A 25,909-nucleotide genomic window follows, 5' to 3' on the forward strand; every position below is an offset into this window, starting at 1 on the left:
ACACATTCTTTACTCCACCATTTGCTGTGCTCATACAAGATGCTGGAAAGCAACGGTTTTGTCCTGGTTTGAGGTAAAACAGAACTAATTTTCTGTTCAGTAATTTTACTTTTTGAGCTAGGCCTCTTCTGACTAACTAAACTCTGAAATTAACAGCATATTGTTCAGAAAACTGTTCACTCTCACAGTGATAAGACCTGATTATAGCAAGGAATGGTATGCAGAGAGGCCCCTGCTTATGCTTATTGCTGTAACAACCAAGGTCAGGTAAATTTGTTATTTGCCCCGTTGGAGGGTCAGAAGCAGAAAAGCGTAGAGGGGTCACACCTGTAGGGAGGAACGGACAGGACAGGTGACCCAAAACCGACCAACAGGGTATTCCATCCCATCCGCATCATGCTCAGTATAAAAGCTGAGGGATCAAAGGGCTAACTCTGTTCCTTCAATGGCTGACGTCCAAGGAGGACCCTGTCTGTTCGTCTGCCTTTGATCCCGATCCGAGCGTTCCTGACTCCAGATCTGGAATCTGGCTCCTGTCCATCACCGAGTCCAGCCTGGGACTTTCCCCTGCGCCGGCCGGTGACGTGATCGTCATCCTGGGAGCCTGATACGGTTTTGTATATACTGTATATATTTTTATTTTACTTTTTTTTTCTTTTCCTTTTTTTTCTTATTTCATTATATATTTATATTTTCATTAAAGTAGGTTAGTCTTTTTCTAAACTCATAATTTTTTTATCCCCCTCTTCCTCTCCTCTCTTTTCCTTATTGGGGGGAGGGAGGGGCTATCTGTCATTCTGGTTGGTCTGGTTTCAGTCAAAACCACGACAGGTTTCTCTCACAGCAATTGGCTCTGAACTTGCTGCAAGAGCAAAGGATGAGGGTTTGAGATGAGCAATAAGCAGGTATGTCTGAGAGTCAACAGTATCCACGTGTCCAGCCTTCATGTACTCTTCTGAAAATCTCCAGAGGTAAGAGGTAACTCAGGTACCTTCTGGGCTGAGAGAGTCTAAACCTCCTCACCTCCTGACATCGTCACTGGCAAAATGGTAACTCAATGCAGAGAGTGATCAGGTGAATTTATACGCTGCATTTCTTAACTGCTCTGGCCTCCGCTGGCTGGCTGAGTGCCCTGCCTCTAGCTCTGGGTGACCACCGTGACACAGTAGAAATAATTCTGATTTATGTGTCAAAACAACCTGCCGGGGAGAACTGACTGACAAACTGTCCCTGGCCCCAGCTGAGCCGCAGCCGGGTGCCGTGTAACGGCCACTTAATCCCCATGTTGGCTACAGGCCGGCAGGAGAGCACTGGGTCACGGGGTTTCACACAGGCTCCCCTGTCCCACCCCATACATCATATTTGCATCTTTTCCAGGCAATAACACACGTCTTTCAGAGTCCCCCATTCCCCTGAGCTGGGTGCCAGCTGCCCTCGGTTTGACAAGCCCTTCACCTCCTTGTGTGGTCTGGTGCCCACAGGCCCACGTGTGCACGTGCACAGACCCAGACGAGTTTTTTCTCAGAACCCAAGGTGTTGAAATCTCTTGCTGACAGACACTTTGGTCGAGGTGTGGGGTCGGAACCCCCCCCTGCCATTCCTGCAGTGCTGCTCTGCAGTGCAGACGAAGCGTTTCACGCCTGATTGAAATTCAGCAGCCACACAAAACGCCGAGCCTGAGGATATTTTCCAAATGAGCTGAAGGAGGCCTGAAGGAGCAGCCCAGGGCTCTGCAGTGTCGAAGTACCCACGGAATCACCTGCTCCCATCCTGCTGCCGAAGGATTCTCTGCGATATCCTCCTAGGCTGGGGTTTCACTTCCCAAATGGATTCAGCTCCTGGGAGACGTGCAGACGGGCTCGCACCAGCGCAGCGCATCGGCTGGCTCGGTGGAAGGCCACAGGCATATTACAAGCTGAAGATTAATTTCTCAAACTCTCTTCACATTTGACCCTGGGTCTGTTAAATGCATGATACCCAGAGGTTTGTAAGAATTTGAGAGGGTCAACAACAGACAATATAATTTATTCAGCTTCCCATCAGCATTGCTCCGGATGAAATAAATGCTGTCGTGTAAAGAGCAGCACCAGGAGTGAAATGTGTCAGTAACACTCAGTAAACATCTGCAGAGATGGAGAAAAGCTACTGTGAGAATGCACAAAGTTGTTCCTTGGTACAAAACTGACCTCGCTGCTCCTGACTGGCCTCAGAAACTCATGGATAATGGCTACCTGTTTCCTGGAAATAACGACTACAAAAACACTGCGACAGCAGAATTTCCTCATATAAGTATCGCAGGACAAAATTAAGCCAACAGAAAGCTAAGCTGCGTATCGCAGTGGTGTTGGGAAAAGAGCAAGTGAGGAAGCTGGTTTCCTGAGCACTGGGCTCTCATGGCCAATGGTGACCTTCAGTGCCTGTGAAGGTGAGATCTTCCCAACAGCCAGGTCCTTCATTGGTTCTCTGCTATCGAATTAAAGCCTCAATGCACTCAATAAGTATTCTTCCTTTCATGGGGACACAGAGACTTTCTCTTCCTTTTCAAGAAACCATTAGGGCCCTAATCATCTTTGAGACCTGTACTCCTCTAACAGTGTGTTGAGCCAAGGCTTCAAAGCTTCTTTGGGAGTTGGAGGGGTACATGGGTGGAGACAGACAGACAGGCGAAATGACTGCATGGATCTTGTTTCCACAGGATACCGGGGAAAAGACTTCCTAAGGTGAGAGCCAGGAAAGTCTGTAATTCTCAAAGGAAGAAGCAAGAAACTCTTCTGCATTTGGACAGCACAATCTCTTAGACCTAAGGGAAGCCATCCCTGTCTATCCCAATCCATTTTTCACCCTACACCAGAGGTGCATGAAGCTCTTGGTCTCCTGTCTCCCCTAGAAACTTAAGAAATAAATACCTTTTTCTTCCATTTCTCTTTTAGGAAATCAAAGGGAAAAGCACATCTTTCTATGGAACAAAAAGTCCTTTTTACTCCACAGTCCTAACTTCCAAGACCCTAGCAAGATTTCTCAGGAAAAAGCCAAGAACTCCATCTTTGGGAGTCTGGATGGAGCTTCAAGATCTGCCTGAGACATCTGGGTGGAAGAGAGGGAGAACGGATCATGGAAAGGATGATGTTGCCTGAAGAAATAAAACTGGCAAGGCTTTCACTTGGAAATATAAACATTTCTGTGCTCTCCAGTGGATGGGCTGTGTCTCTGCATTTGGGAACAACTTTGCAGTTGAAGCACAAGGCTGCTTGGAGAAAAAAAGATCTGAGGGCAAATAAAGCTTTGAGTCCTACTGGATATGAAGTCCAGAAAGAAGAAAGAATCTGAGCAGATAACAAATGAAGGAGGGCATAGCTTCAGCCAGTGCTTTAACGTGACTGCATTCTCTTCCTGAATTAACAGTTAATTCAGTGCTGTATCAACCCTGGTCCAGTGAATGACCCAGGACCTAGAGCACTTCTGGGACCTGGTGGTGTCAGAGGCAGATTTGGAAGATGCCTATAAATCCAGGCTGCCCTCGGGTCCCTTCTAGCCAGGAAGCTCTGCCACGTCAGCTGCAACCAGAGACCGGGAGGCAAAGGCTGGAAAACACGCCAGGGTCACACGGCTTCATAAAAGCTGAAGTAGCCTCCCCTTAGCATTCACCTGAGGATCTGGCAAGTTTCTTAAGAAGTTTTCAGGCTTGTCATTCTCTTTGGATTATTTGCACTGACCTTTCAAACCATCAAAAGGATATTTTAAAAGTGGGATAATCCAGTTGGCATCATTCTAAGAAGTAACAGCAGCAAATAAGAATAATAACAATCTTAAGTGTCAGTAGCCACATTTGGTAGCAAATAAATCTCTGGAGCATTTCAAAAAGCAATCTATCCACTCTCAGCTGTCAACCTACCTTATAGATGTGACTCTGGGAAGAGTAACAAAGAGGGAAGAAAAACTCCATCAGTTAAACCGGCAAAAGGCAGAACACTCCAAGTAAAGGCTAGCACATGTGCTGCATGGAGGAATGGCCTGTTGGCCAGCAAGATGACTAGCCCTAAAATGTGCATTTCCTGGCTCTTTTTCAGATCCAAGCTACCTTGATTCGCTGTTTCTGAAATTTAATTCCTGTCCCTCTTTCTTTGCCAATGATTTTTTTTTTTCCAAGTGGCTTGTTACATGCATATTTATTTATCTTTCAAAGAGGTGTTTCAACCAGTCCAGAGGATCGGGTGGAGATTTAACATCTGCTTTCACCAAAGGAGCTGAGTGCACTTGGAGCATGGGGATAAGGGAAAACTTAAGCTGATTATCAGGAGACATCTCCTATGGGTGAAGTCTGGTAGTCTGTTAAATATTCCCTCCTGAGAAGTGGTGGAAGCCTCTATGTTATTTTAAAAACCAGACTGGAAAAAGCAGTGTTGGAGAGATGCACGTTCACAGTCCTGCTTTGGCTGAGAGTGCAGACCCAATGACCTACCCCTCCTCGCCTCCCTCTGCCTCTCCCACAGCTTCCCTGTGTAAAACAATGCAAATTCATCTTCGTACATTCACATCTTCAGGACAAGAGCTCTGCCAAGTGTGCTGATGAATTTTGCCAATTTTGCTAATTCCTTCCTGTACAGGGAGAGTGATGGCAGGAGCCTTGCTTCACAGCAATGATCCCCCTCTGCTTTTGATGAGTGCTCACCATTACACGTGAGGCAAGTGCTGGATACAGTTGTCCCATCTGCATACCCTGTCTTTTTGGGTACAGTTCAATAAGGGGTGTGGTGGCAATTAAAATTAGGTAAATTCTTGTCCACAGACAGATTCAGGCTGCTAAATACTATCCAGATGTGGAACACCCCAAAGGTATGGGAGTATTTGGATATGGGGTCTTGGATTGGAACTGTCCTTATACTGCATGCAATTTGAATGGTAGATAATGGTTGGACTCGATTATCCCAAGGGTCTTTTCCAACCTAAATGATTCTATGATTCTATGATCAGAGAGATATTTCTATAGGAATTAAGAATATATATCACCCATGAGATACTCCTAATATTGTAAGCCCCCTTATAACTGAATTCTTGCTGTTATGAATCAAAAGCTGTTCCAAGTCATAGTCAGAACTGAACTTGAACCCTACATACATTGAATCTTTTCTCCAAGCCTCTCTTGAACTTTGGAGAATTTCCAGGTGGGACATGGATCTGCAACAAACTTGACTCCTCTGGTCAGAACTGATTTCTTACCATGCCAAATAAACTCTGAAAATTAACTGCAAGTCTCCAGAGGCTGCAATCCAACAGCGTGAACTGGTGAAGGAAGTTGGGAGAAACTCAGCAGTATCTTCTATGAGAAAGGACCCAGCTCAACCAGTGATCTCAGGTAGTTGTACCCACATGGATTCCAGCTGCCTGAGAGTGTATTCAGGGCTCTCTGTGCTAAAATCAGTGTTTCTGTCAGCTCCTCAGTGGTTAGAGTATGGCTTTGTGTGCTGTGAACCCTTTGGACTGCAGCATGCAAAAAGCAGCTGAGCTGTGTCTCTCAGCTGGATGAGGTCACTTCCACAAGCACACAGTAGGAGTGAAAAATCTCCCAGATGAGAGGAGTGTTTTTTACAAACGCTTTGCACTGATGCAAAATGGCAACGTAACACATTTAGGAACAAAGGAGCAGCTATATGGGACGGTGCTTACTGCATTCCCCACGCTGAACCGAGAACAGTCGACTCTCTAACCTGTCCCACTGTGGGAATGAATAACCTTCGCGAACACATGTTGAAGTCATTAGAACACAATTGCAAATGACTTGTTGGTAGGCTATGTTTATTAGATGATAATCTTTAAGGGGGAAAAGAGAGAGGGCATTGGACCAAATTTTCAAAGAGGCTCACATTTCCGTATCCTCCGGAAACCACTCTTACTCCCTTGTGCATCCTTGCCATTCCCATCACTGGATTTGAACCAGCTGCAAGATCAATGACGGAGGAAAGCAAAAAACTGACCCAAATTCCTACGGGCATTGCTTGGAGCTGATCAGTAACAAGATACAATGCAGGGAAACCTGGCTGTGCCTTACAGTAATAGACCTGCTTTGCAATAACTTGGCCAGTAGAGTATGTCTGACTAGACTGACTGCGGCTGGGGAGGAAGAAAACAGGAGAATAAACCCCTCTAATTTCCAGCAGTGAGGTGTTTCCCCATTCCCCAGCAGAAAGCTGAAGGGGAATACACCAAAAAGTTTACTACATGTGCTACACACCCCCTCTTTGCAGGCTACTTGCAGATAAATTGCCTGTAAAGGATTTCTAAGACCCTAATGAGCATCTCCACTCTTTAAGATCTTCCAAGCTCCAGTGGTGCAAGTTTGCACTTGGATATGAATTGGGCATTTTCAGTCTTTTTTTCTGGGACTGATAACTACAGTGCAGCTGCAAAAAGCCCCGGAATGAAGAGAGGTGAGAAGGGTATTACATTTCCCAAGAGTTACACCTGAGAAACAGGAGTGTGGGATTAGATTTTTTTCTTTTCATTAGAGTAGGAAAGGAGGACAGCTTAACTACTGCAGACCCGAGGACAGCTTCATTTGTCCTGAATGCAAAAGAATAGTTTTCTGACACTGCAGTGCCTTCACCCCATGCCCTGGACAATGCGACTAGGATCTGTTTTGTGTGGTTTGTTTCTCTCAGTCCAGGAGGAGAGTTCACATGTGCAATGATGAGATTTGCTGCAGTGAAGGATTCATTGCTCGTTTCTGTTCTGTGCGCTGCCAACCCTTCGGATTATGCAGCCCAACTGAAGAACAGCTGCCTGCCCTTGGGACAGATGGCAGAGGAGGAGAGTGTTCCCAGTTCCCGTGGGCACCGCTGTGCAGCTTTGTGTTGCAGGCGACCTGATGTCAGTCTGAATTTGACCTTCCACACCCGAGACACTCTAATTCAGCCAAACACTTCTTGCAGGGCATCCCCTCCTGGTGAGGCCAGCGTGCTGCCCGGCAGCAAGCCTGGCCCTGTGACCCTGCTGGCAGACATCCATCTGCTGAAGACAACTCTCCCTGGTGACATTGAGCAGCAGATTTCTTCCTATTTCCTCCCCTGTCTCCAAGGAAAGAAGCTGCTATTTATTTTCCACATCTCAGTGTGGACTAAAGGGGCTGCCCTTGGAAACTCAGTGGAGTCTGTAAGCACTTTAGGGAAGCTAGCTATACCGCTGGAAAAGATAAGGATCCTACTCTGGTCTCAGAAAGCAATAAAACCCCAAAACCTGATCAACCTGGTGGGAAATCACCATTGCCCTGTGTGGTTTCTTCCTACAGCACCTCCCAAGGCACGTGTTCAGTGGGACTCCATCACACACAGCTACTCTAGCAATACTTTGAGACCACAGGTTTGTGAACAGTTCTACATTTTAGCCTTGGAATGTGAAAATACTTAATACAGATCTCCTGGAAACATCCTATGTAGTACAACTCCGGACCGGACTTACCTTGATGGGAGAGTACCACTTGCGAGGGGAGGAAGGCCTGCGCATGTTGTTCGCAAGGTTCCTGGGCTCAGGGAACTCGTATTCCTGTTCTGGCATCTTGACTCTGGCATTCTTGGCTTTCTCTAACTTAGCACCTTCTTCTGTGGAGCCCTTTTCTCCCCAGCGCACCTGAAAAGAGGGCATCAGGGCATATTACCGTAGCAGCTGCTGCAGAGAGTTACACCCCTGTTGTTATAACTAGATCCTGGTCCATATTTTCCCAGTGTCCAAATCCAAGGTGAAGAGGGGGCCATAGGCTGTGAAGCTTGTCTCTAAACTGGAGTCCAACCCTTAACTTCAAATTTTTCCTCCCTTGTGATTTATGAGAAATGTGAGAGTGGGGAAGGTTTTCAGAAAAACTAAAAATATTTCCTTGTAATTTGTATGGCAACACTGCCCCTGCATCCCAGGCATGGACTGGGATCTTACTGTGCTAGAAGAAAAAGATGGTGTCAAACTTCAGGAATGCTTGGCTTTAAAATATTCCTACAGAAATTCCTACAGTATGTCTGGGCTCAGACATACAAAAAAGTTTAAAGAAGTTTGTGCCTAAACTCTTGAGGGTTTTTTTTTTGGTAAATTGCAGGGTTTATTCCAGCTCAGTTCACAACTAAGATATTCTGATACATGAACTGGTATCTAATTACCTCCATTCGTTTGATGCCACCAACTCCTCGACCACCATAATAAGAGGCATCTACTGTTGGCCATTTCTTCTTTGGAAGGCCATCATCATCTTCCTCCTACAAAACAGAAGAAAGGGGTTGTACTGTTAGGAAGCGTGACTAGAGATGGAGAGGAATAGCCAGTCACAGGCTACGTGGTGCTTTGAGCCCACTAGAGCCAGTGCAATCAAGGTCTTGGCCTCTCCCTGGTTGTTTTCCAGAGGATGTACACTCATGAAAAGAAAATGTCTCACGATATAAACACCGCCACCACTTGAAAGGTACAGCTCAGCTCCAGCAGGAATGTGATTTTTGCCTTTTGTTTTGGTTTTTTAAGGAGACTCTTGTCTTTCATCATCATCAAATTCAGGGAAGTAAATTGTTTCCAAGTTGCAAAATCATTGCAGCAACCACCAAAATGGCACCCAGCACAGCTGAAGGGCTGGGGTCTTTGGACTGCAAGTCTGGTTGAAATGCTGGTCACAAACGACAGTAGCAGAGATTCTTTGCCACCCCTTCACTTGGATCAGGGCAAGAGAAGCTGCTATGAGAACCATTCCCTGGCTCCTCTGCTCCCCACACTGGAGTGACCAAAAGGGGCCAGATAGATCACTCACTGCACTGTAGTTCAGGGGGGGAAAGACCTGGGAGTCCTGGTGGACAATAGGACGCCCATGAGCCAACAATGTGCCCTTGTGGCCAAGAAGGCCAGTGGCAGCCTGGGGTGAATCAAGAAGAGTGGGGACAGCAGGTCAAGGGAGGTCATCCTGCCCCTCTGCTCTGCCCTGGGGAGGCCCCAGCTGGAGCACTGGGACCAGTTCTGGGCTCCCCAGTTCCAGAAGGACAGGGAACTGCTGGAGAGGGGACAGCAGAGGCTACAAAGATGATGAGGGGCCTGGAGCATCTCTCTTATGAAGAAAAGCTGAGGGACTTGGGTCTTTTTAGTCTGGAGAAGAGCAGACTGAGGGAGGATCTGATCAACACCTATAAATACTGAAAAGGTGGGTGTCAGGAGGACGGGGCCGGTCTTTTTTCAGGGGTGGCCAAGGACAGGAGAAGAGGAAATGGGCACAAACTTGAATAGAAGAAGTTCCACCTAAACATGAGGAGGAACTTCTTTCCTGTGAGGGTGGCAGAGCACTGGCAGAGGCTGCCCAGGGAGGTGGTGGAGTCTCCTTCTCTGGAGACATTCAAACCCCCCTGGACACGTTCCTGTGGGACCTGCTCTGGGTGGACCTTCTCTGGCAGGGGGTTGGACTGGGTAGTCTCCAGAGGTCCCTTCCAACCCCAGATCATTCTGTGATGCTGTGATTCTGTGAAAGCAAGAAACCAAGCAGGTCAGATTTGCTCCTGAGGGAAGGCAAATTAGGAGCACACTGGGAAACAACCCCAGAATGAATGCCCAACACAGAGATAAGGATGGTTTGAGATGAGCTGGCCAAGTGCAATAGGATGGAAAACTCTAATGGAAAAGTTACAAGAATGGAATGAGCTCTTATAATGAACTTCTGCTTCTGCTGGGGAGGCTGCCCACGGAAGTCCATGTGGCTTCAGGGATTTTCATGGGCTTATGCCAGCAGGAGTCAGGCCCTGGGTTACAAATGAGACTTAAACTCTGTACAAATTTGTTGTGTTCTACCCTTACATACTGCAGCAGAAACCTGTGGCACATCACCATACACAGTTAAACGCATTCATGACCCTGGCCTTCATGATGACATTCAGATGCTATCAAATTAACAAATCAAGAAAATCTCCTGAAGTTTATTTAAAATAAATCCAGCTAAAGTTCTAGCAAGTGTATTCTATACATTCCATATTCTTCGTTGCACTATATAACAACTCCACATATGCCCTGACCTATATAAGTGCCTTTCCCTTTAATTTCTAGAGTTCAGGCTGTGAACTGGCAAAGCAGAAAAGCAGAGTTCATCAAAAACGTGAAGTATTTCCTGTGAAAAATGTGGAGAGAAATGAAAAATGGTCCCTCTCTTTTTTCTTTGTTTAATTTTTCACAGAGATTTGGCAAAACTCCAAAACTTAGGAGCTTTCCAAAACGGGAAAAGCCAAAAATACTTTGAAATTGAACTCCCCAGTAGGAAAACTGAAAAACTGGGGGAAAAAATCCAAGACAAACTATGCTTTTTCATGTCAAACAAAAGCATTTCTGTTTTTCAAAATACACATAAATTCGGGTGAAAAATGTGTCCTGATCTAAAGGAAGAGTGAACAATTGAGCCATAAATACAAGGTTCCTTTCCTTCAGAGCTGACCTCTTTCTCTCTCCGTTCAGAGCGGCCGAGGCTCTTTGCTGCAACCGAAGAACTTAATATCTCTGCGTGAAGTTTTCCATGAGGACTTTTTTAAAAAATTGGAATCAAAGCCCTCTAAATATTTTCCTTCAGCAATTCTCTTTCTCTCTCTTCAGTTTAGCGCAGACTGGACTTCTCACAACAGGAAATACCAAGGTTTAGGAAATCTTCCCCACAAGCCCTTAAAAGCCCTGCAAGTCACTCCAGTCTGAGATAGGAGCCTTTCTGCCAGAACAACAGAAACAGCACAGAAAGGCAGCAGTGGATGCTTGAAAAACAAAGGAGTCACAAGCTTTCTGCAGGATGAGCCTGTTTACATGTTTTGAAGGGCATGGGAGGTTTTGCAATAGAAGCAGAAAAAAAACACCCCACCAGTGATGTCCTACACACTTGGCAAATACACTCCCGACACACGTGAGCAGCTGAAGGAAAGCAACTGGAAACTTGGGGGTCAGGGTAGGAGACAGGGGGAAAAGGAGCAGGAAGCAGCACGCAATCCCCACGGCCAGCAGCCTCGCTCACCGCCCCATTCACGAGATCCGAGCCAATAAAACAGGGCTGAATTCTTGCAGCCTGGCTCAGCTTTGCCCATAATTTTTTTCTACACTTAGCCACAAAGGGGTTTTTGCCTTCAGAAGAACTGCATGAGGAACTTCAGCTCTGACCCAGCAGCAGTATGAAAAACAGCCCCGGAAAATTCAAGTGCATTTAAGGATGCTGGAAATTGACTGTACAGAACTTGGCATCTTTCCACCCGCAAAATCTGCTTTAGATGGAGCTAGAGTTTCTTTTAAAAAACAAGAAGCAGGACAGAGCTACGTTTCACAGTCAAGAGATCCAGATTCGTAACTGCTGGATTTCAGAAAACAAAGATCTGTGTTTATCTCAGAGTCCGTGCCGGGCTCTGCGGATCTTGACCTGAGGGAACCTCATCTGTGGGTAACACCAGGATAATTCAGGCTCTGCTGGGTGCATCTGAACCCTTCAGGGCAAGAATTCAAACTGAATTTGGCCAGATATAAAGAAAGTTTGGACAACCGACCCCCTCTCCCCGCCCTTATAATTATTTTCACAGTTGTCTCTGCAATGCCTGAATCTTGTCAGAATTTAGCATTTATAGAGAGCTCCACTTGCACCAAGTGCTGTGAAACACGGGACAGCCATTCCTCAGAGTAAGAGATGTTATCATCTAATTTTACAGCCGAGGACAAATGGAGGTGAATACACTGTCCTCAGGGCTTCTGGCTCGTTACTGCCTCGTTTTTCTCCCAAGGCCAGACTAATTTCCGAACTGCATGGCCTCCTCTGGGCTGCAGAGGCATCACCACGCTTTGAGGACACCTCGCTTGGTTCTCAGGAATGTTTCCTCCCTGCTGTGGCAGGTTTTCCTCGTTACGTTGTGCTCTGCCAGGCATCTCAATGGCAACTGCCCAAACTCTGCCTGCTCTTCGTCGTCCCTCGGCATTTTTGCAAGAACATTGCTTTGGTTTTTCTCATATCTTTGCCTGTCACTGGCCCAAACCTGCAAACTATTGTCACAAAGCACTCACAGGTCACAAGAGCATCTAAGAGAAGATGCTCTACTAAGGAGCAGGCTGAAGAAAGAGCTCAACTCTCATAAGGCACCAAAAAATTAACATACAAGCTTATTCTCGAGACATAAATGCTTAGAAAATCAGCCTTTGTTGGTCTTACTGATCACAGAAACCCCTAGTTTATTTGTGGTACAGATTCTTAAAGGTCCTGCCTGAAGTTACATCCTCCAAGTGCAAAGTGCTGCGTGCCCACAGTTAAGGGAGCCCCCGTATTGATGAAGATGAAGGAAGGATGTTGAGTTACTCCCACTCTATGGCTCACACCCTGAGCTATGGGGAAGATGAAGTAGGGTCTTATAAGGTCATGGGAATTAACACTATTGTTCCCATTGCAACTGCCATGGGATTAACCCCAACTTTCACAGCCTCTACGCTGATCGCGCATCCTGTGCTGGGCCCGCCGAGGTATTTCACATGAAATTTGCCTATAAAACCCCACACCTTCACGGTGTAATACCTACACCTCCTCTGTTACCAGTAACATCCCAAATCTTTTTCTTCTAAAAGCCCGTCTCTTGAAAGGTTCCTTTTCTCCTCCCCCCGTATTTCCTCAACTCCCTGTAAAAAGGGAGTGAGGGGGAAGGAGAAGAGCTGGCGTACCACTGTGACCTGGCTCTGTTTCAGGAATAACAGAATACATTTCCTGCCTTGATGTCTACAAAAAATTTCTATCAGATCCTTTCTCTGGAGCTTATTTTGCTATCTCCCCAGCAAGGGTTTTCAGGAAGAAAAGGGAAAAGATTAATAAACAGCAATAAGTGAGGGTGCAAGCAGCTCCCCATGCAGATGAATCCCCGTTAGCCATTCTCTGGCCTCATGGATTTTCAGTCGTGGGAGAAAGAGATCAGGTCACAAAGACCAAACTGGTCCAAGCTGAGCAGGTGGTTTCATCCATTGGCTTAACAACAGCTGCCTCGCAGGGAGTTAAACTTCTCCTTTTCATTCCTGCCTCCCGTGACAGGGATAATTACCTTCAGCATCTCACGACTGTGCTGCTGAATGGTCCTTTCTCTCCAGGACTTTCTTTGTGTGCTCGCTCTGGTGTATGTGGGTAAGATGACAACAGACATAAGAATTATCCAATTACCAGCTGGTTGGTGGCTTGGCTCTGGTGCCGTGCTAGGGGTGACTACGGAGCTCAGGGACAGAACAGCACAAAAAACTGGTCTGAGTGATGAGGAAAGGACACACTACGGGCATCTGGTAGATCTCCTGCCTGGTTTTGCCGGACTTCAGGGAACTCTGTGGCCCTGAATCCTTTCTGCAGGATGAAGGCGCTGCCATGACAGAAAATGAAGATACAGCCATGTATTTTAACATTGCCTGGTCTCCATTTACAGGGCAAGGAAGAGATGAGAAGAGAGGGTGCCCCTTGGGGATACTCCACAGGGCTCCAGTTTGTGTCCCCTGTGACTGCAATCAGAGCCTGTCCTGGGGACTGACGAGCTGCAGACCTCTGGCAAGGGGCAGGCAGTGCATAGGAATCCTTGGAAGCTGCAGAGCCCTGCAGGGTGGGGATTTTTGATGTAGGAGATGGGTTGCTATAGTGAGAACCATCTTCAGCCTCTAGTAAGCTTCTGGTCTGAGTTCAGTAAGAGATGTTCCAATAAGCTCAGCCTGAAGGTGATGGGACACATGAATAAAAGCAGCTGTGTCCTCCAGCAGGGCTAGAAAAATTCTTTCCCCTCCACTGAAGGTAGAAGAATGTGGGTTTGATCCACCATCAATGACTAATCACAGGCCAGAAAGGTGCTCACTGGCTCCTGGAGGCATTCACCTCTTCCGATTGGCATTAACTCAATCTTTCCTGGCTGTAAGTAAAACCATCTGTCCTTCATCTGGGCTCAACCTCCTCCCGTATCCTCTGGTGTCTGAGGAGCACAGCGGTAAGTTGACGACATTTGCAATTTCTGAATGAATTAATTGGAAGTTTCTAGCCAATAATGATTTCCTTCACCGACAGTGAGTGTGACTCCAATATGTCTCAAAAGGCCTTTAAAGTAGAGTTCAATAAAACCTCTGGTGGGTTTGACAGCAAGGCTGCTTCCCCCTCATTGTTACGGTATAATGCATTCTCCTTGCAGCGCAAAGACATATGGGCCTCAGCTCCCAAATCTGCTGATGCAAGAATTCCTCTTGGCTTTTTTTTTTTTTGCCAAGATTTTTGGGAGAAGAAAAAAATCTTACTGTAACTGTAATGCTGCTGCTTAAGGGATTAGCGCTCGTTCATGCTGGAGACGAGCAGTTGCTAGGTTTTCTGTGAGAGAGAAAGATACCTGCAACACCTAAGAAAAACTGGGTCCCAGAAAATCAACTCCACCTTCTATTTATTTTGAGCAAAGCAGAAAATCTGGAGTACCCAGCCTTCTGTGAAAGCGTCACACTACTGCCAGTCCCATTCTGTGGACCAGGCTCTACAGGAGTAAGCGGCACCAATGAAATCCATCTTTTCAGAGCTTCTGCTATTTTTCCACTACGTAGTACAAGTCATAGCTTCAAGCTTTACTAATTTTTGAACGCTGCTCTGATGCTATACAGTTTCTTAAGTAGTAAAACCTGTATTTTCCTTTTTAAGGTACCTTTGGCTGCTAATTGTATAAAATGTTGTATAATTGTATAAGATGGCTGTAGGATAATTGAGTATTGAGCTTAGGGCATGTCCTCTGCTGGAAAGTACCTGTGAAATTACACCATACATGAAATTACAATCCCTGCAACCTTGGCACATTGTTGTAACCAAAGCTCCTCATCCCGGGGTCCCAAACCAGTACAGGTAACAGCCAAAGTGTTGTATGGTTCTCTTGGATTCACAGGGAAGCAGGTAAACGAGATGTACCAGGTGAATTCAGTTTTTCAGGCACTGTGCAGTGCCCTTCTCTGGACACAACCACAGCCTGGACCAGCCTGTGTTTAAAGCCATCATCTATGGGGAGCTTGCCTGAGTGCAGGCAGAACAGCAGCCCCTCATTCTCCACAGTACAAGAACAGGTTAGTTTAAAACAAAAAGCCAGTGGCAAATACATCGCTAAAGGAAAACTGTGAAACAGATGAATTGAGGACTGTTTCATCCAAAGAGCTGCACAGACTGTTCCTCTCTGTCAGAATAGATGTCAAGAGAAGATACAACATGTCCAGAAATATCTTTAGACCAGCTTAACTAAACTTAACCTGAGGCAAATAGAACTGGTCTGCTGCAACTAGGTTATTTTGCAACAACTGGTTTGCTTTTGCAGCACTTACTGTTTGATAAAAGGCTTCCTTATATGTGAAGCACGTGTTCCCTCTTAGCACAGAGATGTAATTTCCCCTTCCAGTCCTTGGCCAGCGAGCCAGCATTCCAGAATGATGTATTTTAATTAATTTCAGCAATTGAATCCCTTGGCTTGGAGGAATGTGTGATGCAGAACAGAGCATGTGCAATTTTAGGTTAATATTTTCCTTTTCATTCAAGAGGACAGAAGCTAACAAAGCTAGTGGGTTTACACAGAAATGTCTGCTTAGGAGAATAGGCCAGATGCTCGTGTGTCGAGGCACGGGGAGTACTGGATCCAAACACAAACCTCCCTTGGGTCCAGGAATGTTCGGATTTGGAGTTTTGCCTCAGGCTTGTTTTGAAGTGGCACCAAGATGGGACGTTCTAGTACTGGCCTTGGCTCCTGTTTCTCTGCAGTCAGTGCAGGCAGAAGCCAGGTTGGATCCCACCTCTGAAGTGTGGCTGAGGACTGAGCCTTAAGAGTCCTCCTGCCTCGGGACAGAGAACACTCACTGGGCCAGGCTTTAGGGAGAGCAGAGAGGATCAGTTCAGCAAACTTTTCCACTTGCAAGCTGGAGCAGGCAATGGATTTGTCTCCAGATGCAATAAGAAAGCAAACTAACCAACCAAATCACTCAGCGCGTGGATCTACGTCTTCTCTTACTTGCACGGTTAGGAGGAACGGATCCAAACCCCAGTGAAGTCAATGGAAAAACTCCCATTGACATCACTGAGCCCTGAACACAGCCCAGTGACTTTTCAATGAAATCCCATGTGCAAAACAGTGGGAGCAAAGAAGGGACTCATTGCGTGCTGAAAGCAGGACACAGGAAGAGGCGGATGACAAACAGGGCTTATTTCTGGGGATAGTCCACTAATTAAGTAAGGGTGACAAGCTTTAAACCATTTGTTGCTAGATTCATCTAAAAAGAGTAAGCAGAGTTAAGATTAAGGTTTTAATGTTGCTTTATCGTTTTTCTCCACTAAAACTTCCCTGGCTAGTGTAGCTCTTTTGATATCAAGGTGTTTTTGCTGGGGTTTTACGCCCGCTCAGAATCTGGCCCATCACCTTCAGACACATTGCAAAGGCTGGGGCTGCCTTTGCTCACAGCAACTCTTGTCCAAGGGATCAGCATTGTAGGCAACCGCTCAGCTGCCAAGATGTGTTATATATGCTAAACCATCAAAATCATTACCGTGGGTTCCAGGAAGGCAGTTAAGCACATGTTTAGGTTCTATTAACTTCAAAGTTAAACACATGCTTAAGAGTTGTCTTTTTTGTGAATCACAGCCCAACTCGGTAATTCTGTTCCGACCAAGTGGAAGTATTTTCTGCCTCTGTTCTCCTTCCCTACCTGCTCCCTGAAGGCACTGTATACACTGATCTCAGGCACTCTTAAATAAACGAAAGCACATCTCTACCTCTGTAGAAAGCTCAGTGAGCAGGGTGGAACACACGCGGCAGACACCACAAAGCCCCTTGTTTAGCTGAACCACTGTTGACTTCATGGCTGGAGCTGAGCTGAAAGGTTTCAAAGGTCCCTACCCTGCAGCAGAACTGCAACCTCTGGTGAGGAGACTGAACAAAATCTTGTCCTTAACATTGAGGAAACCAGGTTGTCAGTGTTACTCACCTCGCTGTCTTCTGCAGGAGGTGGAGGGGGCTCTTTGATGATCTAGAAGATTCAAAGAGAAACAGAAGAGTAAATTCATATTTTGTTCTTTAGCACAATTCAAATGTGACTTAAAGAAAAACCCCAAAAAACAAAACAAAAGGATATGCCACTGTGAACATCTCTGAACCTCATTACAACACTGCGTGATTACAGGGGGCTGTGTGTGCTACCGGTGACACAGTCCCTGAGGGGGGAAACAGGAGGCGTCCCAAAGCCCTGCCATATAGACATTTCCTAATTACAGCTTCAGACTCACATTGCTCATTAGGTGAGCCCTGCCCTCGGTGAGGAAACAGCAATTTCAAAGTCACCTATCCTTGATTCTCCAGCCTCCCATCCCAGTAGGAGCTGTGGTCAGTGCTGGCTCTATAGTAACCCCTGTTCCACCTGAACAACAACACCAAAATCAGCATGTCTTTCTCCTGGCCACTGCACACGTGTACAGATCTTGCCTCACGTAATTTACAGCCTGAACAAAGCCTGAAAAGTGAAACCGAGGTGGAGTAAAATGCCCTGGAGACATTGCAAAGCAGTAATAAACCCCCAGCCTCTGTCTCCCAGACCCATACTTCATTCCAGAAGGCTGTGTCACCTCACGCTCTCATGAAAAATGCTTTTCACATTATCAGGCTAATATAGTTCACTCTTATAAGCTTAAAAAAAATATAAATATATATATACATTTGAAGCTCTCACAGGATTTACAGTAAAGCAAGCAGGGTGAGGTTTTAGCCTGGTCCAGGATATTCTCCATAGAAACAATTTAAGTTTATGTGGGCGTGAGGCTATTATTTCATGCAGAAAGTTTGCATCTAGGGTTCGGCAGGCAGTTGGCTTTTATCACAGCCCTCCACTCCAAGAGCAACAGAGAGCCTTCCAAAGGGAAAGCAGTTGCATACAGGCATGTCAGATATCTCTGCCTTACACGAGACGCGCCCCAATGCGCAGCCATTGCACTCAACGGGCTGAATCAGCCAGTTGCGTCAATGCAATTGCCCCAGGAATGGATTTTCTCCAGTAATTTTAAGTCCATCTGGATGAGGAAGCTCTTCCTTTACGTACCAAGCCGTGAGTCAGATGCTGTCAGGGTGCTGAGCGCCTGGGGAGACAGCACTGAGTACCCTCAGCTCCTCTCAGGACTGGGTATGAGGTGCAGAGGCTGCTCAGGATGGGGATACAGATGTGGGGGCTTAAAAATTACCCTTTAAAAAAATTTTAAATCACAGTCCCAAATAATAATGGCTTGGCTGTTTAAATGCGGAAAGGGAAAATGACAATCACATTAAAGGCCCTAAAGATATAAATATTTACAACAATTCCTCTCACTCGTGTTTTTCCTTCTCTGATGAGCTCACTGTTTTTATTTTCATCTCCAAACCCCGAGTCATGCAATGTGGCCATTAATGAAGAGCATGTGCCTCTGGCAGGGGAGGTGATCGGGGCTGGATCAGTCCTTTGTTTGTATCTCAGCCCAGAGCCGTGATGGTTAGAGATCGGCCACTACCTGTTCCTGGGCAGCGGGGCTTGTTTTGGTGGCCTACAGTGCCCTACAGGGAACCCTGCTAAAGAACCTCCGTGCTTTAGGAATTAACATGGAACCTTTGTTGATATGCACAGAAGCACAAAGCACATGAGGAATCACAGAATCATGGAATGGTTAGAGTTGGAAGGGACCTTAAAGATCATCAAGTTCCAACCCCCCTGCCCTGGGCAGGGACACCTCCCACTAGAGCAGGTTGCTCCAAGCCCCCTCCAACCTGGCCTTGAACCCCTCCAGGGATGGGGCAGCCACAGCTTCTCTGGGCAGCCTGTTCCAGTGCCTCACCACCCTCACAGCAAAGAATTTCTTCCTAATATCTAATCTGAATCTCTCCTCTTCCAATTTAAAACCATTACCCCTTGTCCTGTCACTACACTTCCTGACAAAGAGTCCCTCCCCAGCTCTCCTGTAACTGAATATCCTTCAGACATTGGTAGGCTGTTACGGGGTCTCCCCGGAGCCTTCTCTTCTCCAGGCTGAACAACCTGAATCGTAGAATGACAGAATGGTTTGGGTTGGAAGGGACCTTAAAGACCATTCAGTACCACTCCCTGCCCTGGGCAGGGACACCTCCCACCAGACCAGGTTGCTCCAAGCCCCCTCCAACCTGCCCTTGAACCCCTCCAGGGATGGGGCAGCCACAGCTTCTCAGGACAACCTGGGCCAGGCTCTCACCACCCTCACACCAAACAAGTTCTTCCCCACATCTCAGCTCCATCTCCCCTCTTTCAGGGTCAAACCCTTCCCCCTCCTCCTAGGGCTCCCCTCCCTGATCCAGAGTCCCTCCCCAGCTTTCCTGGAGCCCCTTGAGGGACTGGAAGGGGCTCCAAGGTCTCCCTGGAGCCTTCTCTTCTCCAGGCTGAACCCCCCCAACTCTCTCAGCCCCCCCTCCCAGCAGAGGGGCTCCAGCCCTCCCAGTATCTCCATGGCCTCCTCTGGCCCCGCTCCAACAGCTCCATGTCCTAAGCGTGGAAGCATGAAATGACGTTTGAGGAGCGTGGTAGGTCACCCACTGCCCTGCTCACAGCATTGCTCACTGGGACACAGCAGAACCATGGGTCAGGCTGTGGCTGTAAAGCCACTGACCACATTATGGAGAATGGTGGGGTGATGCCCTAGGGGAGCTCAGGCCGACTGCCAGAGCTGGGGGGTCTCTGATACAGCATCCACCTCTTTGCACCCCGTAATTCCCAAATTCCCAGCCTGTGCTTGCAGCTCAGGGGGATACCAGCTCTTTCCTCGACGATGAGAAGTGGATGAAAAGTTGTCTGCATCAGAGCACTGCTGTATGGTCCCTTCCAACTCTAACCATTCCATGATTCTGTGATCAGCCTGGTTTAGTTAGTGTGCTGCTCCTTGCTTTAGGATGGAAAGAGCATAATCTCTTATGTCTCTTGACACAATAAATACTGACACAGTGTACACAATACACCAAAATACCCAGAAGACTTTTCTAGCCACGTTTTCAGATCTGTTTTGGTCAGTGCATGGGGTGACACTTGCCAGCAGAGCTCCTTTTGAGCCAAAGCCCTTAATCCAAAGCCCCTGGATGCTGAGAAATTTCATATTATCTGATCCAAAATATACCTACTGGAAGTGGCCTTATTCCCTCCTCTAACATTATTCTGGTGGAACATCATGGGTTTCAGTGGAGCTTCTCTCATTTGCATTGGCATGAAACATCAGGGTAATCTGTCCAACACATTTGGTCCAGCTAAGCATTCAAACACAATTTCTCAGCCAGAAACTCTTGAGATTACAGACTTGGAAATGAAAAGATGCCCGTGTTTTTCATACATGTGCATTCCTTCTTATAACATACACACACACAAACTAACTGATTTCCATAAACAGATTAAGTTTTTCTGTAAAAGTCAAAGAGGAAAATAAAATAAAACAGAGATTCCTTCCATTTTTAAGTGTTTTGCACTTCTCAGAGCAACTGAACACCCTATCAGCTGGCAGCAGAGACTGGTTAGTTTGGAGAAGTCCAGAGATGGGGAGAGTTCACTCTTCTGTGCCTTTGAGCCTGTATGAAATTTCAAAGTTCAAGCCTTACAAAAAAATACATTTTCTGTCTCACTGCCCAGGTCTGGAAAGTTCTGGCCTACAAAAAGTACAAATTCTTTCCTTCTCCCTTTCAGATTGTTATAGTTACAGCCATGTACGTACAAATGTACACACACTCTAGGGCTCTGGAGGCCGTCAAGCAAACGGGATCTTTTTGCCACCTCACACAAGGGAGCAAAGCAAGCGCCAAGTGGGAATAAGGAGGTCCCAGAGCTGAAAGGCAGCGCCTTATGCCGGCTCACTTTGCATGACTAGAAACAATTACCCAAGTTTAAGAAAGAAAATGCCATTTCAGGGAATCCAGGGACGATGCAGCCCACAGCGGCACAGAAGACTCAAGTCCGCCACGTTTTGTTCTGGGCTGCACCTCTCGCCTTGCCTCTGCCCTGCCAGATGACACACATGGACCTGCAGAATGCAATCAGCTGGGAACACGCTTGGCCAAGCAAAATGCTGAGGCTCGTTTAGCTTGGCACGGCTGGAGTGTTTGTTCATGTGTGCTGCAATTGTTTTGATAACCCCAAGCCATTGCCGTGATCGCTGCTGCAAAATCCTATCTCCTGTCCCTGTGTTTGAAACAAGAAAAATACAGTCATTCAGCAACCGTATTTGCTGGCCAGGTGAGGAACACCTGAGGGCTTCTAGATCATCGCTGTGCCATAAAAACCTTACAACACGGTCTGTTGTTCTCAAGTAGTAAGGGCCTGTGGGGTGGAGAGGTGGCCACTGGCTTTTCTTGGCAGAGGATGGAATTTCAAGAGTAGTTGTCAGCACTTCTACACACTTCGCTGTGAAAATTCAGGACAGTAAAGCCATTCTTTGCCTTTCTATTGCCTTTCAGCACAGATCTCAACATGCGTGTGACACACACAGGTCTCCGACCTACCCTGATGTCACAGATGCAGGGAGAAGCAGCTGTTTCTGATGAATGACCCAGTGTAAAAGCATAGGAATGCTGTGAGCCACCTCCTCCAAGTTTAAAAGCACTGGAGGGGCCTGGTTTGCTGTTGCCCTGAAGTTTTTGTAGTCACTCAGGCATAAGAGAGCACGTGTTGAATCCAAAGTTTGCATATTCCAGGAATGTGTCTAGGATTATTTCCATCTTGGGAGAAAACTCCACCAGTTTAGAGTGTCCAGCGAGCACATACTCAGGAATTCTCCCTGGGGTTTTATATGATAAATTGGGGCAATATGTTTCTTGTCAGTGAAGTGTATCTTGTTTAAGATGGAACAGATCATCATGTGAAGTAAGGGCTACATGACAAAACAGTACAAAATAAGAAATAAAGGACTTCGCCTCTAATTAGGACTAAAATTTGGGAAGGGAGCATGCAGTTACCTGAGCAGAGTTTTTGTCCTTATTTACCTTCTCTCTTCTGGAGAATATAGAATATGTATTTTTGCTATTCTAATAGCAGTTGTGGTTTTTGGGGGATGTATTTTTTATAGCATTAAATATGACACATCTGACCCATCCATTTTTTTCCTTATCTATTTATAGTTGTGACCTCCTCAAAGTCCTGTGATAGAGTTTCATAGTTTAGTTATGAGTTGGGTAAAGGAACGCTTCCTTTTTTATTTTTCATATCTGCTGTGCCTGTAAATCCTTGGAGATCTGGTCTACACTGCAAAGTTTCTAATACAAGCAGAAGCTTGTCCCTATTTCTTCATCTGCAATACAATACATTCTTAGAATCATAGAATCATAGAATCGTCTAGGTTGGAAGGGACCTTAAAGATCATCTAGTCCAACCATCAATCTGATGAAAAAATAAATAAGAAATAAGCAATAAAAAATCACTAAACCATATTCTTGAGGACCATGTCAACCTGTCTTTTGAACACCTCCAGGGATGGTGCCTCAATCACTTCCCCGGGCATCCTGTTCCAATGCTGGATAACCCCTTCCATGAAGAAATTTTTCCTAATATCCAACCTGAACCTCCCCTGGAGCAACTTGAGGCCATTTCCCCTTGTCCTATCTCCTGTGACTTGGGAGACGAGACTGACGCCCGCTTCTCTACACCCCCCCTTCAGGTAGTTATAGAGCGCGAGAAGGTCTCCCCTCAGCCTCCTCTTCTTCAGACTAAACAACCCCAGCTCCCTCAGCCTCTCCTCATAAGACTTACTCTCCAGACCCCTCACCAGCTTCGTTGCCCTTCTCTGGACCCGCTCCAGCACCTCAAGGTCTTTTTTGTGGTAAGGGGCCCAAAACTGGACACAGTACTCGAGGTGAGGCCTCACCAGTGCCCAGGACATGGGGACGATCATCTCTTGGGTCCTACTCCCCATGCTGTTCCTGACACAAGCCAGGATACCATTGGCCTTCTTGGCCACCTGGGCACACTGCTGGCTCATGTTCAGCCAACAGGCGACCAACACCCCCAGGTCCTTTTCTGCCCGGCAGCTCCAGCCACTCTGCCCCCAGCCTGTAGCACTGCAGGGGGTTGGTGTGACCCAAGGGCAGGACCTGGCACTTGGTCTTATTGAAACTCATCCCGTTGGTCTCAGCCCATCGATCCAGCCTGTCCAGATCCCTCTGCAAAGCCTCTCTACCCTCCAGCAGGTCGACACTGCCACCCAGCTTGGTGTCATCTGTGAACTTACTGAGGGTGCACTCGATCCCCTCGTCCAGATCATATTAAAGAGAACCATATTAAAGGGTCCCAGTACCAAGCCCTGTGGGACACCACTCATGACCGGCCGCCAACTGGATTTGACTCCATTCCCCACCACTCTCTGGGCCTGGCCTTCAGCCATTTTTTAACCCAGTAGAGAGTATTCCCATCTAAGCCATGGGCAGCCAGTTTCTCCAAGAAGATACTGTGGGAGACTGTATCAAAGGCCTTGCTAAAGTCCAGGTAAACAACACCCACAGCCTTTCCTTCATCCAGCAAGCAGGACGCTTTGTCATAGAAGGAGATCAGGTTTGTCAAGCAGGACCTGCCCCTTGTGAACCCGTGCTGGCTAGGCCTGATCACCTGGGCGTCCTTCATGCACTGCATAATGGCACTCTGGATGATCTGTTCCATGGCCTTCCCAGGCACCGAGGTCAGACTGACAGGCCTGGAGTTCCCCGGATCATCCTTCTGACCCTTCTTGTGGATGGGCGTCACATTTGCTAGACGCCGGTCGGCTGGGACCTCCCCAGTTTGCCAGGACTGCTGGTAAATGATGGAGAGTGGCTCCTCAAGCACTTCCACCAGCTCCCTCAGTGCCCTCAGGTGAATCCCATCTGGGCCCATAGACTTGTTTGTGTCCAGGTGTTGGAGCAGGTCCCTCACCGCTTCCCTTTGGATGACAGGGGCTTCATTCTGCTCCCTGCCCTTATCTGCCAGCTCAGGGGTCTGGGTACTCAGGAGACACCCTACTCCATTACTAAAGACTGAGGCAAAAAAGGCATTCAGCACCTCAGCCTTCTCCTCATCCTTTGTCACTTCATTGCCTCCTATATCCAACAGTGGATGGAGGCTGTCCCGAGTCCTCCTCCTGCTGCTAATATATGTATTAGCCTTCTTCCTAGACTTACTAGAAGAGGTCAATGAAGTCCAGTAGGAAAGCTAACTCTTACTTTTAAGTTAACCTCCTCTGTCAGCCTGGAAGCAAAAATCTCCATTTGAACTCAAACCCTGGAGACAAGGCTGTTTCACACCTAAGACTTGGAGCCGACGTGCACAAATCACATTCAATAGCACAAGTCACAATCATCCACTTATGAAAGACACGGCATCGTCGGCAGAAAAGCAGCCCCCCAGGTAGATAACTCTGGCGCAGGTCTCCAGGGAATGTGTGAAAAAAACGTAGCACCTGCAAAGGTCATTCCTTTTCCTGGGCTGTTTCACTCACCCAGATAAACAGGGCCAGAGTCGGTGGGGTTTGCTCCAAGGGTCTGACCCACTTTCTTTGGAAGACTACAGATACGAAATTCATTTTCTGGACTAAAGGAAAAGATCATAGAGCTTTCAGCTCTGTGCAGAAGCCCTTGTTCTCACTCACTGATCGGTGGTGAATGTTCTGGTTAAGTAGGACTATGTCCCAAAGACCTATTTGGCCTTGGCAGGGCTGAGCCAGCTTTCTTTGGAAGAGGTGGGAGGCAGCCAGGGAACAAACAAAGGAAGAAGTGATTTTTATTGAGTTAATTACTTCCCATGTAGGACTGGGGCAAAGAACAACAGTATCTGCTGTGGTCTGGAACAAGGGGTGCTGAAGCTGGTCAAGATTAATATAATTGGCCTCTGGATCTGGCCTTAAGGAAATGCGTTAGCAAGTAAAATGGTTTGGGAATCTGAAGCCCAGGCACATCATCTAAAGGCGAATTGCACCTTCCTAACTCTCAGAGGCAGCACTCAGTGATTTCCAAAAAGGGAACTCTGTGCAGATCTGTCAGTTTGGAACGCCCCATAACTGATGGACACTTTGGAAAATTTGGCTTTAACTTTTTGGCAACGAGACATCACAGGGGCACATTAAATCCCCAGGTTCAGTACCAGGCACACACACTGTTCCATTAGCCCTGGGCTGCTGCAGAGCTGACGGGATTAGCCCACGCAAAATGGCACATGCTACTTCTGGGATCCACACCAGCCTTTTTAGAGACAGCTAGTTATAGAGCATTATATCCATACCTGAACCTTCCTGGTTGGACTGACAGGAGGAGGAGAGGGACAGAGAAGTGCTGTGAGTGCTCTGGATGATTAATGAGATTGTCTTTGTCCTCCCTCTGCCCTTTGTGCACAGCAATGGCAAAGTCAGATTCTGGTATTTACACTACTTTAAACCTACAATGACAGCGCTACCTCCAAACATTTGGGACTGACTGCTATAAATGAAGTTTTTTTTTTGTGGCAGCCTGCATGGACTCAGAGCTTGGATTTTACACACCACAATAAGCTCCAATAAATTTAGTGAAACTCTACCACGTTATACTACGGGAATTCCTGGCTCAACAGCTCAGACCTGAACCAAAGGCAGGGACTGCAGGGTCCACAAACAACTTCTTTCTGCACGTTTGTGTTTCTTTCTCTTGGTTTATCTCAAAAATGTTTCAGATGATTCACGGTGCTATGCTCCCTTCTCCCAAAATCATCATAACTGTGGAAAAACTGTGCCTCACACACATGGGAATGGGTGGGAATCAGAATCTGCGGACCCTTGTAAGTAATCTCCATCAAGCATCATGCACCATCTACTTTTATGACTCTTCAGGGTTGCTGCAGAGTCTATCCATTTCCTCCCCTCCTCTTCCTCCAGTTTAGCCATGATTTTCATGTGGTTTTAATATATATTTTCTGTATTTTCTCCATCCAG

The 25,909-nt window shown here is 46.8% G+C and overlaps 1 protein-coding gene across 1 annotated transcript in view; it reads right to left on the bottom strand.

Moving 5' to 3' along the window:
* ANTXR1 (anthrax toxin receptor 1) overlaps window positions 1–25,909 on the bottom strand; it is a gene marked incomplete at its 3' end in the record, with an annotated part of 116,274 nt that overhangs the window by 24,003 nt on the left and 66,362 nt on the right. Inside the window, exons 14-16 of the mRNA XM_014958704.1 lie at window positions 16,951–16,992; window positions 8,139–8,234; window positions 7,453–7,620 (exon numbers count right to left, since the gene is read on the bottom strand). Of these exons, the coding sequence (XP_014814190.1) occupies window positions 7,453–7,620; window positions 8,139–8,234; window positions 16,951–16,992 (306 nt within the window). The remainder of the gene's footprint in view (window positions 1–7,452; window positions 7,621–8,138; window positions 8,235–16,950; window positions 16,993–25,909) is intronic.

Source organism: Calidris pugnax, unplaced genomic scaffold, assembly GCF_001431845.1.
Source record: "Calidris pugnax isolate Ruff unplaced genomic scaffold, ASM143184v1 scaffold244, whole genome shotgun sequence".
Classification (NCBI taxonomy): domain Eukaryota; kingdom Metazoa; phylum Chordata; class Aves; order Charadriiformes; family Scolopacidae; genus Calidris; species Calidris pugnax.